Source organism: Lissotriton helveticus, chromosome 7 (genome assembly GCF_964261635.1).
Source record: "Lissotriton helveticus chromosome 7, aLisHel1.1, whole genome shotgun sequence".
Taxonomy (NCBI): Eukaryota; Metazoa; Chordata; class Amphibia; order Caudata; family Salamandridae; genus Lissotriton; species Lissotriton helveticus.
Window position 1 is genome coordinate 1,638,100,037 of NC_136068.1, and position 16,309 is coordinate 1,638,116,345.

The following is a 16,309-nucleotide window of genomic DNA, read 5'->3' on the forward strand; positions in this document are numbered from 1 at the left end:
TCTGTCCAGTTAATCTGTTTGGGCACATTGCACTTAATACCCGGAAAATTGGAAAGAATCAAGTCTAAAGTGTGACCCGCCAAATGCGTGGGCCCACTGTTACACTGTTTCAGTCCCAGCAGAGAGACATCCATCAGGAAGGATTGAACCTCCATGCTATCTTTTATCTCACTATGGATATTAAAATCTCCAAGCAGTATAAAATCTTTATCTGCATCAACATACGGAGCGAGTGCTTCCACTAATACACTAGAAACTTTTTTTATGGGGCCTGGAGGGTGATAGACTAATGCTCCCTTCCTGCTATGTTTGGCAGACGTACCAATTTTAAAAACCATCATTTCGAAAGCGGAGTTGCACCATTGATCTAAAACAGAAACGGCAATGCTGCCTTTATGCACGATCGCTATGCCCCCTCCTGCTTTCTTTGGTCGATCCAATCTAATGATTTTATACCCTTCCGGGATCCCAAGAGTAATGGCCGAGATGGAATGGGGTTTGAGCCATGTCTCTGTGAGGAAGCACAGGTCAGGTTCATGTGTAGAAATAAGGTCCCAAACCTCGATGTAATGTTTGGGTAGAGACCTTATATTACATAGCATGTTCTTCCCGCCCTGAATGGTTTCAATGGTCATATGTGTAAAGTGATGTTGGGTTTGGTCGATAGTCCTAGGGCATATATCACATACAGCCTGAAATTGGCATTGCCTGCATGAAAACGGCCCTTCGGGAGGGGGATGGTCTTCTAACCCACAGACTATCTGTGGGTTGGTTCTTAAACACATCAGAGCCTGAGAGGAATAGCTCACCCTATATTTCTTTGGGTCCTTTGCTCCAGACGATGTTAATGCCATGGCCCCTGGCCCCGTCCAGTCGCGGACGGGCGCAGACGGGCTTCTCTCTGGCTTGTCCCAGGCGCGTCCTCTGGCGCTCCCCTGCGTGCGACCGCTGCGCGCCCAGATCAAGCGGATCGGGAGGACACTGCCACTGTCTTCCCTAGCCGCGTCAGCCGGCAGCCCCTCGCTGCCTAAGTAGCCCCTCCTCGTAAACAGCTAGACCGCTACCCGCAGCGTGACGCGGAAGTGGAGTGATTTGCTTGTCTCGCTCTTACCTGTCCGCCCTCCGCTCTACGGCGCTATTTGCCGAGTCGGACCGGGGCGGGCAGGCTACAACATCGAGCAGACTTCCCTTGATGTAAGCAGGTACAATTTATATATCTTTGTGACACCCAATAAAAACGGCGCTACAAATTTGCTTTTAAAACAATTCAGAATGTGCAATTTTTAAAATCAGCTTTCTTTTACCAACGTGAAGTGCTTGGTCCAGATTATCATTATCCGTATCACGCTAGCTGGCGTCAAGCGGATCGGGAGGACACTGCCACTGTCTTCCCTAGCCGCGTCAGCCGGCAGCTCCTCGCTGCCTAAGTAGCCCCTCCTCGTAAACAGCTAGACCGCTACCCGCAGCGTGTAGCGGAAGTGGAGTGATGTGCTTGTCTCGCTCTTACCTGTCCGCCCTCCGCTCTACGGCACTATTTGCCGAGTCAGACCGGGGCGGGCAGGCTACAACATCGAGCATACTTCCCTTGATGTAAGCAGGTACAATTTATATATCTTTGTGACACCCAATAAAAACGGCGCTACAAATTTGCTTTTAAAACAATTCAGAATGTGCAATTTTTAAAATCAGCTTTCATTTACCAACGTGAAGTGCTTGGTCCAGATTATCATTATCCGTATCACGCTAGCTGGCGTCAAGCAGATCGGGAGGACACTGCCACTGTCTTCCCCAGCCGCGTCAGCCGGCAGCTCTTCGCTGCCTAAGTAGCCCCTCCACGTAAACAGCTAAACCGCTACCTGCAGCGTGAAGCGGAAGTGGAGTGATGTGCTTGTCTCGCTCTTACCTGTCCGCCCTCCGCTCTACGGCGCTATTTGCCGAGTCGGACCGGGGCGGGCAGGCTACAACATCGAGCAGACTTCCCTTGATGTAAGCAGGTACAATTTATATATCTTTGTGACACCCAATAAAAACGGCGCTACAAATTTGCTTTTAAAACAATTCAGAATGTGCAATTTTTAAAATCAGCTTTCATTTACCAACGTGAAGTGCTTGGTCCAGATCATCATTATCCGTATCACGCTAGCTGGCGTCAAGCGGATCGGGAGGACACTGCCACTGTCTTCCCTAGCCATTATCATCTAATTCTAGGTTTTCCATCACTAGCCACGATAGATCATCCTTTCTAAATCACCTTAACACCTGCAAAGCTTAATAAATAAGAAAATTGAGCATTCCAAAACATCCATATTTTTTCCAACCAAATTTTTCAAACTCGTCCTAAAATATTCACTTTTCTCCTCAAACTTTCTTGGCTTTTCTAGCTTGGACTTGTTACCTACCTTAAGTATCCATTTTATATTTGCTAGACCTCCACCCAGAAATCAATCCATCAGCAGAAAAACTGCAAAATTCTTTGCCACGGTCCCCCTTCCTGCCTTTTATTGCCTCTCGTCCATATTATTGTTTATTTCAGGGTTCTCAAAAGTCAGGCCTGGAGGGCCAGATCCATGCCAGATTTTTAAGACAACTACATTTATCTAAATGGGGATATGCTAAAAATCTGGCCTGGTTCCGGCCCTCCAGGACCGACTTTGGAGAACCCTAGCCTATTTACTGCATCAAATCTGATTCCTTAGGTTTTGCGTCTACTTACGGCACATCCAAACTCATCTACAGTTCAGAAATATTTTTTAACCTTCCATGCCCTTCTTTACCATTCATACACTTTCTGAAAAAAGAATGGCAGCTAGGTGAATAGTTATTGCACCACCCAGTAGAGTCATACACAAATTACAAAATTGACTTACAAAATTACCCACCTCAAATGTCGCTTTTGACATACAAGGAGTTGGAAACCTATCCCTATAACCTCACTCCACTTGCAGCTATCTGTTAGCCTTTCCTTCTAGTCACTGATAGCTCATTCACGCTGTCTCCTAGCCACTATGATCCTAAATGGATGGACTTAAGGAAATAATGGGGTAATGTTGTAAACCACAACTGTATTTCTAATTCCTAACTTAATTTATGCACTAAGGCAGTATCCACATTGTTGTATGTGATTGTTATGTCAGTATTGTGCTTTGCTATTGGGTGTCCAACACATTGTTGTTATCTGTTTTTTAATCTATCTTTGTGGCTATCCAATTTGAACTTAAGTGCTTTAATGTATGTTGTTTGTCTATGTAATGTAACTTAGTCTTAGTTGGTGTATATACATGTGTTTTTATATATGTATTTGCATCCATGAAGAAGCCCTGGTTTAGGGATGAAACGCGTTGGTTGCAGCTGTATGTCTGATAAGATCAAAGGAGGATATTGGAAGTACCTAAGAATAAAGAAGTATTCTACTAAAACTGGGAGTTATGGACTACATTTGTCTGAAATCATTCTTTTTACTAGACAATATTAAGTGTGATTATATTGCCTCTAATTTATTTTGTGTGATTCATACGCTTTCTCCTACTGAGGCTTTTGTTTGGGTTTCAAGGTCCTACTAGCAACCAGAAAGATGCCAAACAGTATTTGAAGCAGCGTTAGAGGTTCACACTTGTCAAACAAGGTTTTTGAAATGTTATGGTGACAACCTCTTTCTTATCAAGATGCCTCATTCAAGGCACTGTCTCAGTGACAATTAGAAGCAGTGGCCCAGAAAAAAGCCAGCATTGCAATGTTCAGCCCCATATTCAGTGAACAACTGATACGCATTTATGCGTCTAGTCCGATGATGATTTTGCCTTGCTGTCCCAAAGTTGGCACTCATTCCCTTCCCTAACAGAATCTCCATCTCATTTATTCTGAGCTACTGAATGCCGCAATCGCACACTACTCACTATAAGTAACAATGAATGAATGATATAATTTCAATAGTCCAAATAGCTGCCCAGAAGGGCATCCCAGTGCTCAAAGTAAGCAATGTCTAAGCTCCTAGAATTCTAGACAATGACAACAGTTTCATCTATCTTCACATCCCAGTCTTCCAAGGTGTCCACGTTTCAATCTAAGAGGACATCTGCCCAAAATGCCCTTCTGGTCATCAATCCATGCATTAAGGACAATCTCCTAAAAAAACATAATGTCATCTCACAGTTCAACAGTATAAAGGAGCAAGAGAGAAAGTAGAATGTGAAAGTTGAAGAATATTTGGGAGAGTGTTACCACAATCAAGTGGATAGCTGGTGTAACTGTAAGCAATTGTTCATGGTGTGTTGAGGTTGCCATGGGATAGGATGTGGCAGTACTGGGTTATACGGGTATGTGTTGGGGTGCAAAAGGGTATAGGATCCTACTGCTGGGGATTACTAAGGAATTGTAAGGAAAGAGATAGCATCTGCATTCAAAAATGTACACGTCTATCGAAATACATCATCCACTGAATTTAGTGAGGTGTATGTCATGTTGCAGTTATTGTAAAACAAGATAATTATTTGGAAGCATAGTCCTATATGACTGCCCCAAGTCCGTCGTCCAGCTGTAAGCCAAGTCCATGTCTTCTTCATGATCAATGGGTGGAAAAATAGACCATTCATCGGTTACAGATATCTAGTCGCTTAGAGCAATGATGTGTAGCATGAAATACATGACTACTTAATGGTATATTTTCTTCATTCAGTGCAGGGCCCTGAGCAGTCGAAATGCATGTTGGGTGTGGGTTGTTGGCATCTGTCATCCTGTGTATTGCCTGGGAGTCTTAGGGGACTCAAGGAGTTTGTCTACCATATTTTGCTTGAGGCGAAGGGCAATTTATGAGTGAAGATGGAAAGGTGGTGGGTATTGCTAGGTGTGTTTGGTACTGTTGGGTGTCTAATCTTAGTCAAATAAGGCATAATGCACGTGCTTTGGGTGCCTCTGGTGGGATCTGTCTTTTGTGGATTAATTAGGTGGTTGTCTGGTGTAGCTTTGATATCACACCATAGAGATCTGGTTGGATGGAGAGAGAGACTGAAAGAGAGAGAGAGAGAAAGAGATAAACAGAGAGGATGGATAGAAAGAATGTTAGATGGAGAAAAAGCTGAATGCAAGGAGAGCAGGATGGGTGTATGGAAAAAAGTGAGTCTGGATAAAGAGGCAGTAGCCCTTGACAACTGGTCATGTGCACCACTCCCCCTGGCTGCTGCTTAGCGCTGTCATCTCGAGGACGACGCCTCAGTTCCAGACAGCAAGGACAACCTTCACAACCCCACTCGCCAACACTGTCAGATCACACGGGCTCAACATTATCTCCTACGCCAACGTCACACAGCTCATCCTCCTCTGTCCGAAGGTCCCTCCAGCCCTAAAGCCAACTTCCTTGGATGCATGATGAACATTGCATACTGGATGAAGAATAACTGTCTCAAACTCAACTCGAACAAAACAGAAGTCCTCATCTGTGGGAACAACATCTCGCCATTGACAGACTCATGGTGACCAGCGGAGCTTGGTACACCCCCATTTCAACAGACTACCCCGCAACCTTGGCATCATCCTAGATGACAAACTATCAATGAAGAAACAAGTCAACACAGTTTCTTCAGCCTGCTTCCGCATCCTCTGCATACTCCGCAGGATCTTCAGGTGGCTCCTGATAAACACAAGAAGGACCATCACACAGATACTCATCAGAAGCACGCAGGACTATGGAAACAAGCTATACGCGGGAATCACTGCATGCCTAATGAAGAGACTCCAAACATACAGAACTTAGCGGCAAGACTCACAGGTGACCTCCCCAGAAGGACCCACATCCCGCCCTATCTCAGGAAATTGCACTGGCTCCCGATTCAGAAGAGAAGCCAGTTCAAGCTGCTTACCCATGCCTACAAGGTTCTGCACAATGAAGGGCCAGCATACATCAACAAACACCTAACCTTCTACCAACTATCCAGACCCCTTTGATCAGCCTCCCTATCCATTGCAGACACGCCACATATCTGTCGAGCCTACAGAGGAAGATACTCCTTCTCGCATCTGGCAGAAAAAGCCTGGAAGAACCTCCTCGTGCACCACAGGACTGCACTATCACTCCAACAATTCAGACGAGACCTAAAAACCTGGTTGTTTGAGGAACCACCTCCATGCAGCAGCGAACAGCCCCAGCGTCTCGAGATGCTCACAGGTGATTTGCCTAACTCTACAAATGCTTGATTGATTGATTGATTGAAAGAACGATGAATAGGAGGGTAGATGGCATAGAAGGAAGAATGGCCAAATTAATTGAGAACTGAGGTGTTAAAGTTACTATTTGGCCAGGTTGCTGTCTCAATTCACTCGGGGGAGCAACAAGTGCTGGACTCCCTTGGCTCACGTGCCCACTCATGGCTATTTGGCATATGGTTCAAAGTAGTTGGTATTTTGTTTTTCTGGCCACTCACTTAGTTGGACGTCAACCATGGTGACTAAATGGCTACTCTATTAGAGCCTCTCTCCTCTTGTCTAAGGCCTTGTATTTGGATGTGTGGGGGATACACAAAAGATTGCTGGGCACAGATCCAGTTTGCTCTCGGATGATAGGACCTTTAACTGCTAGAGGACAATGAGTACAGTGCAGAGGAGAGTGTCTGTGGAAGAGGAGAATATAACGGGAGTCTCGGTAGAAGGGAGCATACGAGTAACCAAGAGGCTGCTTATCTTACCTTTTTAAAAGACTACCATTTTAAGGGGCTGTTTATTAGTAACTGGTGAAATGTGAATTTATAATTGATGTGGCTCATGTGTGGCTCTTGCAAGATCACGTTTCTGCAAGCTTTTGTGACCTGAGGAAACACATCTTTTGCTTAGAGTCACAAAGACAAAGACATCTCAATAGAGCTCTTTCACTAGCAGAACCCACTCATACTGAAGCACAGTATTCCTCAGTTTGAACATGTGCAAAAGATTTCCTTGTCTCATGTAGCACAACAGAACATTTCCAAACCTTATCTGAAAACCAAGAATAGAAGCTACATTGGGTGAGTTTCATCACTTACATTTCACATCCAGCATAGTGAAGGCTTCATATTCAAGCGATGTGTTGGGGTAGCTGACTTTGCATCCTACCACGTGGCCATTGTTCTTGCTGGTGGGGATGTACTTTAAGATGGAGACCGTTGTCCAGAGGTAATTGTCTTCCTCCAGCTTCCCGTACACCGCGTGCTGCTCCAGACCTTCAGTTCTGGTCCAGGTCACTAGTGGTGGCATATCGGGGCAGTTGTCAGGAACATAACACATGAGCTCTGCCACGGAACCCACAACCATTTCATCTGGAGACAGTATCGAGGGGGCATCTGGGAAAAGACATGACCAACTTTTAATTAATTATTTAATGTCCTTCATTGTGTTAAAATATCGTCATTGCCACAACTTCAGCAATAATTTGAGCAAAAATGTTCAGCAGTTACTCCAAGACTGCCGGTTCGCAAAATATGTCTTTCTTTGTATAATGCATTAGCAATAGTTAACTTTGAAAGGGCAAGGTTTGCCAGGGAAGTCTTCAGGTCAGAAGTCTCTGGTTTCTGTGCAGTCCTGTAAAGTTTTCTGGATTCCTCAAAGGTCTCAGGCAGGAGACATTTGGTGGAGTTGAGCTTGGGCAGGGAATGTTACATGGGGCACTCGAGGGCCCGTTTATCGGCCTTTGCCAGGGAAAGTGCTGACAGGAGCTTTGGCCAGGAGACGATGCCAGGAATAACATTGGTACACCATCTACCATGGCGAACAACCATTACCGTGCCTGCAACACTACACATGGCTTTACGTCGACGTTACCACATCTGGACAATGCGACGCATACCATTACATCGCATGCGCTTGCGCATGCGCGTGCGTTGTAATGGCGATGCTGGAACCGAGAGCAGAGACAGTGACCCTGCACAGGAACCATGAGAAAACAAAGGTAAGGGTATGTTTTAAGGTTTATGGATTAGGGCTTAGGGTTTAGGGTAGTGTCAGGGGGATAGTGTATGCTACTGTTAGGGCTTAAGGGCAGGGGGTCGTAGTCTATGGTCATGTTTGAGCGTTTAGGGTCAGGGTTTTTTTTATTTAGGATGCGGGGAAATGGGGGCCGTTGTAAAGGCATTTCGTATGCATTTCTAAGGGCATGCGAACTAATGCCATACATTGTAATAGCATGCGTTGTGACGTACATCGGGAAATAAAAACCGCGTTGTAAAGGCACTCGTTGTATTGGTTTCCTATGTATCGTCATACATCCTCTACCATGGGTGCCAGTGAGCACCTTGGAAACAGTCTCACTCTGCGGTGAAGGAATGCTAAAGTGTTCTTTTATTTAAAAAATCTTTCTGAGGTTCCTAAATGCAACTGCACCTGTGGCACCATTGGTAGCTACACCCGTGCCTCAATTCCACTACCTCTCACAACCTCCAATCAATCACTCACTCTAACACAATCACACTATTTCACACACTCCCTCATACTCACTTTCACTTATTCATGCACATTCAAACACAGATTCTCACTCACTTTCACTCTCATTGACACTTTAACACACTCACATAGACACTATCACTCCATCCCATTCACTCATAAACACACTCACTAACAAATACATAACACGTGCATAGAGATTGTTTTTTTTTACTTACCTTGCTAACTTAACTGGCAAATTGGAGGTTCCATGGCAACAGCTGGGCATTGGAACCAGCAAGCCACGATTCCCGAGGAGCTTGATGGAGCAGCAAGGGCAGGTTTGAAAAGGTGAAAAAAGACATCAGTCCCTCTCCCAGCTTCTTGATAAGTCTGGAAGCACAGCCCACTATGAAGCTGGGACAGTGCTGGGGATCCTACCCCTGATGCTCTTTGTGGCTTTTCATTGGCTACAGGGATGCACTGATGTGTGCCCACACATCCACATTTTAGCAGATATGCGGTGCTACCTCATGCACGATATGTCTGCTAAAAAATGGATTGTGCCTGTGTGAGGAGATCGTTTATGAACTACGCCCCTTAGACATGCGCAATCCAGACATCCAGTTGTGGCTGCTGCCTAGAAGCAGCAGTGGGGTGGGTGGGGGCGAAGAGGAGGGGGTGGGAAATTGGATAAACAAAAAATAATCGCTTACCTTCTGGCTGGCCGGTCGGCTGGCCCCTGCCGCCTCTCCTGTGTCCTGCCCTGTCTTTTCCTCTTCCTGGCTTCTTGTGAGAAATAGAAAGCAGGAAGCACCAGGGCTCCCATGCTCCCTGAAGCCAATCACAACTCTTTGTGCAGCGTTGTGATTGGTCCGAGCGCTGTAACACAGTGCTCATCCAGGGCCTGGAGGGGTGGGCATGTTCTCCATGCAGGCTGCAATGCAGCCTGCATGGAGAACAGGGAACTGCGTAGGGAACTGTGCATGACTGTTTTGGGAGGCCCGAGAGGGACGGCCAAACAGTCAATGCGCACAGGAGTGTTCTACCACTCCTCCCCTGCTCTGCAGCCCCGCTCCCTCATGCACACTTCCGCAGCAGGACAACATAAAATGATAATAACATTAGTTATTATTTTCTTTTGCTGCTTCCTGGCAGTGGGGTGACGCTCCTCTGCCTTAGCAGAGGAGCCCACTGCAGACATCCAGCTACAGAGTGCTTTCTTTTAATAGCACACTGTAGCTGGATCGTGCCTCAGCTCTCATAGCCGCCTCCTCTTCCTCCTCTCATCAGGTGTTTGGATATGAGACAGACAGGGCTGACCTGCGCGCCAGCACTGATCATCAAACACAAATTGAAAAATGCGCAGGGGCCTCCCATGAGGCAGGGGGGCTGTACCCCAAAGCCCCTGATAAGCAACCATTGCTGAATCACATGTTGTTCAGACTTTCGATAAGCCTGTCAGTTGCTACTTCACAGTAGGGTCGCAGCAAAGCATGATGGGGTGGGAAAATTAGTCTCATGCCTTTTTGTAAACATCATCCAGTAGCTGTTTCATTTCAATTGGTGAGGCAGGGTAGACCGGTGGGGCCAGGCACAGGGGGAGTCCTTTGGTTTATAAGTACTTGATGGGAGGGAAGGACAGGCCGTCCCTATGGTGAAGATAGTAGGATGGAAGAACTCTGCTCAACGGAAACAAACAAGGGATCCACTCTTTATCTTTTTGCAGGGGAGGGACTGGGTAATAGTCCTTTACCTGAAAGCATAATCCTAAAACAGAAACTGTGTCACACTACTGTTAAATATGGGAGAAGGACGCCCGGGAAGTGTATTAATAGTCACTGGAGAATCATCAACAAGAGCTGACTGAGCTTAACTTTCAAAATGCCCTGCTTGACCCACTCCCACGACAAAACTGTGTGCAATTTATAAAGAAAGGAAGGCTTGTCTTGTTGTGCTCCGTAAGCACATACGGCTCTCTCTCCTTTCAGTGAAGCCTCCTTGCACCTTAAGAACTTCTATTCTTGGGCTGGAGAGTGTAACAGGCCCCACAGAAGAGGACGCTGTGATAGAAAACCAGTGAACCAGTTACACCGACACGCTCTATCTCTAGATTAACACATAAAGGTACTGGAGGATGTCCCAGTGCCCGGAGGGTTTTAGAGGAAATCCTAACCGAAGTATATCCTCCCTTCCTAGTACATTAATCACAAGAAATACTCCAATTGACCAACCAGTGGTCAGAGAGGGGACAAAAAGAGCAGAGGAAAATGAGGGGGGCCTCTCTAGTGAAAGGTTAGAGTATTATGGTCCTAAGACTCTAGTGCCGACATGTTTCAGTCCTGTGTGGCCGTAAAGGTCCTCCTGGACTTCCTTCAGGCAATTGGAAATCCCCTATGTGAGGAATATTATAAGGATGGGGAATCCCTATCCTAAATTATAAGAATTTTAATCACAACTGAACTTAATACCATATATAACGGAGTAAGCAACTTTACAAGGATGTATTATGGGGTCTACAAGGTTCTCTACAGAATGAAAAAATTGAAGTAATCTAGATGTAAACTTAGGTGAAGGTTCATTGTGTTGTAGCGAAACAGCTACTTAGCATTCTGTGCCCTGCAGGTCAGTCTGTAGCAAATGACTTATGTTCTTCTACGGGTATGGCAATGTTCAATAAACTGTCACACTAAACTTTGCTTGGCACATTTCACAGTCAATGCCTCTCAGGGAAATGTAATTACCCTGGTGCTGGTAGACACGGCACAGGATGAGCGGTCCTGCTCAATAGGGATTGTTGCTGTAACCCCACCTCCTTCTCTCTTCAAACCTCCAGCTGGCATGGTTGCAGTTCCACAAAGACACCTGCAGTAGTGGTCGCCAGCATTAGAGATAGAAGGATCTTCCCCATTCGTTCCGGGGTGCTAGTGTAATTGCTGAAGTGCAACAGAAGTAGAGTCAGTACAGGACTTCTTCGTCTTTCTCTAGGGCAGTCTCCAACTTGGCAGTATTTACTTTGCTCTTAATATTGGCAAATCAAGCATGACCTCTTTTCAGCCGAATTTGACTTGGCAGTCGGGTAGACCTGGAATCTCTGGGTAATTCACATGCCTTCTTGGTACTCGCCCATGTTTCCTATGCTCCTTCTGGGCTACTTCCCACACAGGGCTCAGCAGCAGCAGGGGCGGCCTTAGGCATGTGCAAGCTGTGCACCAAGCCCCAGGGGCTGCCACGGCAACAATATATATCCTTAATATAATAATCCCTTGAGGATGGATACATATTTGCGTGGCGGCCCCTGGCAGGGATTTGGCGGCGTCTGTTCCACTTCCAAACACCCCGACCCCCCCCTTCACTGGCCTCCGCGCCTGCATTCCTCCGGGGGCCCCCTAGCTACGCTCCCTGCCCAGGGCCGCCATGAGCCTAGAGCCGCCCCTGGCAGCAGGCAGATTCCTGTGGAACAAGGCTCTCTTTCCTTTCAGCAGACAGACAGATTCCAGGGTCAGCTTCTTCCAGCAAGGCTTGCAGAAGCAGGTGATAGACGCTCACCTTTGCGAAACTTGCTATTAGTGAAAGCAAATTAGCAGTCCTGGAACACAGCAGCTCCTCTGCTCGGACATTAAAGGAGCTCAAACTGCAACGAAGTGGGAAGGTTTGAGACCCACTTTTCAACAATATGCTCAGAGCTGCCAAGTTTTCAGTGTGCTTATGATTGACATTACCATCTTTGTTGCACACTTATGTGTATCATTTACATTTCTTATGTGTAAGAGCTGTTTATCGCTTTCTTTGACTTAAAATGTATTGGAAATTGAGCTTATGCTAACATGATCTGTGTTTACATTGTTCTCCAGCTTGAAGAAATGCTGTAGTACTCCACTGATGTATAGTACTGTTGTTTCCCTCTTCTAAATAAAGAATTGTGAGCTTTACACTCAACTATGCTAAGCGTTCCCAGGAGCTTCTCAGCACTCCGAACCTAACTATGGACAACCCAACTGTCACAGAATATTGCTTGTACAATGTATCAACAATAGTGCTGGAATAAAACTGTGGGAGTGATTGAATTGGATACAATAGAATTATGAGAGAAACCTCAAAAGTATTCTGTGATAAAATGTTTCTTCTTGTTTGCTTCTCATTGGTGCCTATACTGAGAACCATGTACTTCTGTAGTAATGTATAAAAACCTTGGTCTAAACTCCTATAAATGGACGTGCTTTTTCTCTATAAATGAGGCCCCCATTTCCCAATGTAACAAGGTGGATCTAAGCTGGATTTTCTATTAAACATTTTAGAGCTCATTATACTTATGATTGTATGTATTACTGCTGACACTAGATGGCCTATTTCATGTATTTTGCCCTTGAATTCATTATAAAAACATTTAGAATATTGCCATCAGGGTGCTCTTAGTAAGACTGGTGTGAATACCCACAGATTTGTTAACAGAGCTGATGGTTTTGATTGGATCAGATCAATATTAAACAAACCTAATTCACTATGGAACTGACTACTGCACCTTCATGGTACAGCCGTTTTTACCCCCGAGACTCAAACTGACCCAGTTCCAGTCCCAACCTGGATCTGTAAGACAAGGTGGTCTAAGAAGGACGACATGAGTACCAATAGGGATGTGCACACATGCAAAGAATGAACGAGAAGTGACTGGCAAAGCAGTGTATGTTGGGAATTGTAGTAGGCATATTGTGGTGGAGGGCAGTGGACGGATTTTGAGAAACATTGTATTGTATTGTATTGTATTGCATACTTCTATAGCGCAACACTGTCACCCAAAGGGTATCCTGGCGCTTTGACTATACATAGCTAATGCACACCTACAAGGATCATACTGCTCTTGGAAAGAGGTAGGTCTTCAACCCTCTCTTAAACGGCAAAAGTTCTCCCTGACTCCTCAGGGAAAACGGGAGAGAGTTCCAAAGCTTGGCAGCTGAAAACCCGAAGGAACGGCCTCCCATCCTTAACCTCTGGATCCTGGGAACAACTACCAGACATGCCGAAGAAGATCGTAGAGTTCGAGAGGTAGAATACCAGGAGAAAATATTTTGCAACAAGACAGGTCCCTGTCCATGCAAGGCTTTGAAAACCAAGCAAGATGCTTTAAAAAGAATACACTGCTGAACAGGCAGCCAATGAAGGTCTAACAGCGCAGTAGTAGAAGAGGCAGCACGCGATCGAGAGAGTGCAAGTTTAGCTGCCATATTTTGTATGCGCTGCAGCTTACCGATCAGATTTTTAGGCGCTCCCAGAAGCAGTGCGTTGCAGTAATCTAACCTGCTAAGAATAATCCAGCGCACTACCTCTGGTCTAGCACAGGAAGAACTTTCCGCAGCATACGCAACAGCATCATGCAAGTGGCCACCGTTTTATTAGCAAATGCGTCCAGTTGTAAATTGGGGCCACACATGACCCCCAGGTTACAAGCAGATTCCGCTGCTGTCACCGCTCCCAACGAAGAAGTAGGCCAGAAGTCCTCTGGCAGGGAGCACGGAACACGGTCGTTTGAACAGTACAACACCTCTGTCTTAGACCCATTAAACTGGAGAGAGTTGGGACGCAACCAGTCGGCTGTTGCTGTCATACAGCGATGAAAAGTCTCCAGAGATACCGCATCTTTGCCTTCCAGGGAGAGGACCAGCTGAGTGTCATTGGCGTAATTAATTACCGTGACACCAAAAGATCTTATCAGGTGGATCAGAGGGCGGAAATATAAGTTAAACAGGATAGGGCTGAGGGCCGAGCCCTGGGGCACGCCCTGTCCCACTTTACGGACTCCTGATCTAAAAGGAGGCAATGCCACCACCTGTTGCCTATTGTGGAGATAAGAGACTAACCAGTCCCGTGCCAACCCTGTTACCCCAATCTCCTCCAGTCTACTAATGAGAGTAGTGTGGCTGACCGTGTCGAACGCGGCCAACATGTCGAGCAGCACTTAAAAAGCTGCCCGACCAGTGTCGACACGCGAACGAAGATTGTCCAACACGACCACCAGTGCGGATTCCATACCATGCGCTGGTCGGAAGCCGAACTGGGCCACATCCAGATAGATGTTATCTTCCAGAAATCTGGACAGGGACTGGGTGACCACCTTCTCCATGATCTTAACCGGAAAAGGGAGCAGGGAAATAGGCCGATAGCTTGCTAGACAGGTGGGATCAAGCATAGGCTTCTTCAGGAGAGGGGAGACCACTGCCAATGTCCAACACTCCGGAACCATAGCGGTATCGAAAGACTGAAGACAAACCAAGTACAATGGGCGAAAGAGTTCCTCCTGGAAAAGTTTCCAGAATTTATGAGGTAGTGGGTCCATAGGAGAGCCCGACGACACAACCTGTGCTAATTTACAAAAGTCATCAAATGGAGGAAGAGAAAAGCAGCTCAGCTGTGGCCGGCCGGTCAAACCTTCCGAATCACCCAGTAAAGGTGTGGTGGCAGGAAGCAACAGAGGCTGGGAATCCGGCCTAGACAGCCCACCCAGGATGGTTGTGATCTTATCTTCAAATGCCAAGGAATCGCAGAGAGCCTGAGAGGCTGGAATATTATTCATGGCACATGCCGGACGAGAAAGATTGTTGACGATCTTAAACAAAGTCTGCGACTTATTAGTCGCCTGATTCAACGATTCCTTGAGGTAGGTGGCTTTTGTACACTTAATCTGTGCTTTATATTTCAACAGCGTCTGCCTGAAAAGAGCTCTTGCCGGGTCAGAATAGTGCTTCCTCCAGGCCCTTTCTGCCCGTTTACATCGCTGCTTCAGCTGCAGAAGGTCCTTAGAGTACCAAGTAATAGCACGTTTCTGTCTGTCCCTTGATCTACGTAGAGGGGCCACCTTATCCAGAGAGTTGGAAATTTGCAGGCACAGACTAGAATAACTCTCTTCTATGTTACTCCCCAGAGAGAACCCTCCGGGAAGTAAAGTTGTTAAAACAGTGTTTTTAAGAGTCTGGACCATGGCCTACAAACTTTAGTAGGTCCCGACCTGACATCTCTCAGAGACCCCGCCGGGAGGTGGAGAGAAAAGGAGACTAGTGCATGGTCTGTCCAACACTGGGGGCTTATGTCATTCGCCACCACCTGTGAGGCGTCCGCAAAAACCAGATCCAGGATATGGCCCTTCAAATGGGTCGTAGAAAGTACCAGCTGCTGCAGCTGAATATTTCTGCAGGCCTGGCATAGATCACTATAGGCTGTATCTAGAGGCCCATTCGGCCACAGATTAAAATCTCCCAGAACAATTAGTCTAGTATGGGAGTTTGAAAGATCATAAATAAGATCAATCAACTCAGACAGAGTTGATAGTGTATTGCCTGGCGGTCTGTAGCATAATACTCCAGATTGCAATACTCCTTTTTGATCACTAAAGGAAAACCCCATAAGTTCAAAGCCCAACACCTCCTTGATCTCCAACTGAGTAAGGGCCAGAGTTTCTCTAAATATAAAACCTATTACTCCCCCTCTATTCTTCCGGCGGGGAGTGTGCTTAATTTTGTAGCCCAATGGACAAGCCAGTCCAAGTTCTACATCACTATCTGCCCGCGTCCATGTCTCCGTGAGGAAGAGCACGTCCAGCCCAAAGGACTCAATGAGAAGTGTGATCTCAACATGATGCTTGCAAAGGGACCGGACGTTAAGCAGGCCACAAGCAAGCACCTCCGGCTTGCAAACATTATTGTCCTGCTGGGCAGTGCTCATTCGACCCGGGTCAAGCTGTGATAGCTCTGCCTTAGAGTAGACTTTACGAGGGGAGAGAGGAGAGGCAGCATAACCGGCCCTTAACGCGCCCGTTGTGCGAACGGGCGCAAATGGGCTTACCTCTGGCGCACCTCCGGCGTGCCTATGACGCGCCCGCTGCGCACCTACGCTGCTCGCTGTGCAGGTAAGCTCCACCTAATATTCTACCTAATATTCC

General features: G+C 46.4%; 1 protein-coding gene across 3 annotated transcripts in view; it reads right to left on the reverse strand.

Moving 5' to 3' along the window:
- The window catches only part of MAG (myelin associated glycoprotein), a 404,692-nt gene that overhangs the window by 134,114 nt on the left and 254,269 nt on the right, over positions 1-16,309 (reverse strand). For all 3 annotated transcript variants that reach the window (XM_078655319.1, XM_078655320.1, XM_078655321.1), the window contains exon 5: positions 7,008-7,304. In XM_078655319.1, the coding sequence (XP_078511445.1) occupies positions 7,008-7,304 (297 nt within the window). The remainder of the gene's footprint in view (positions 1-7,007; positions 7,305-16,309) is intronic.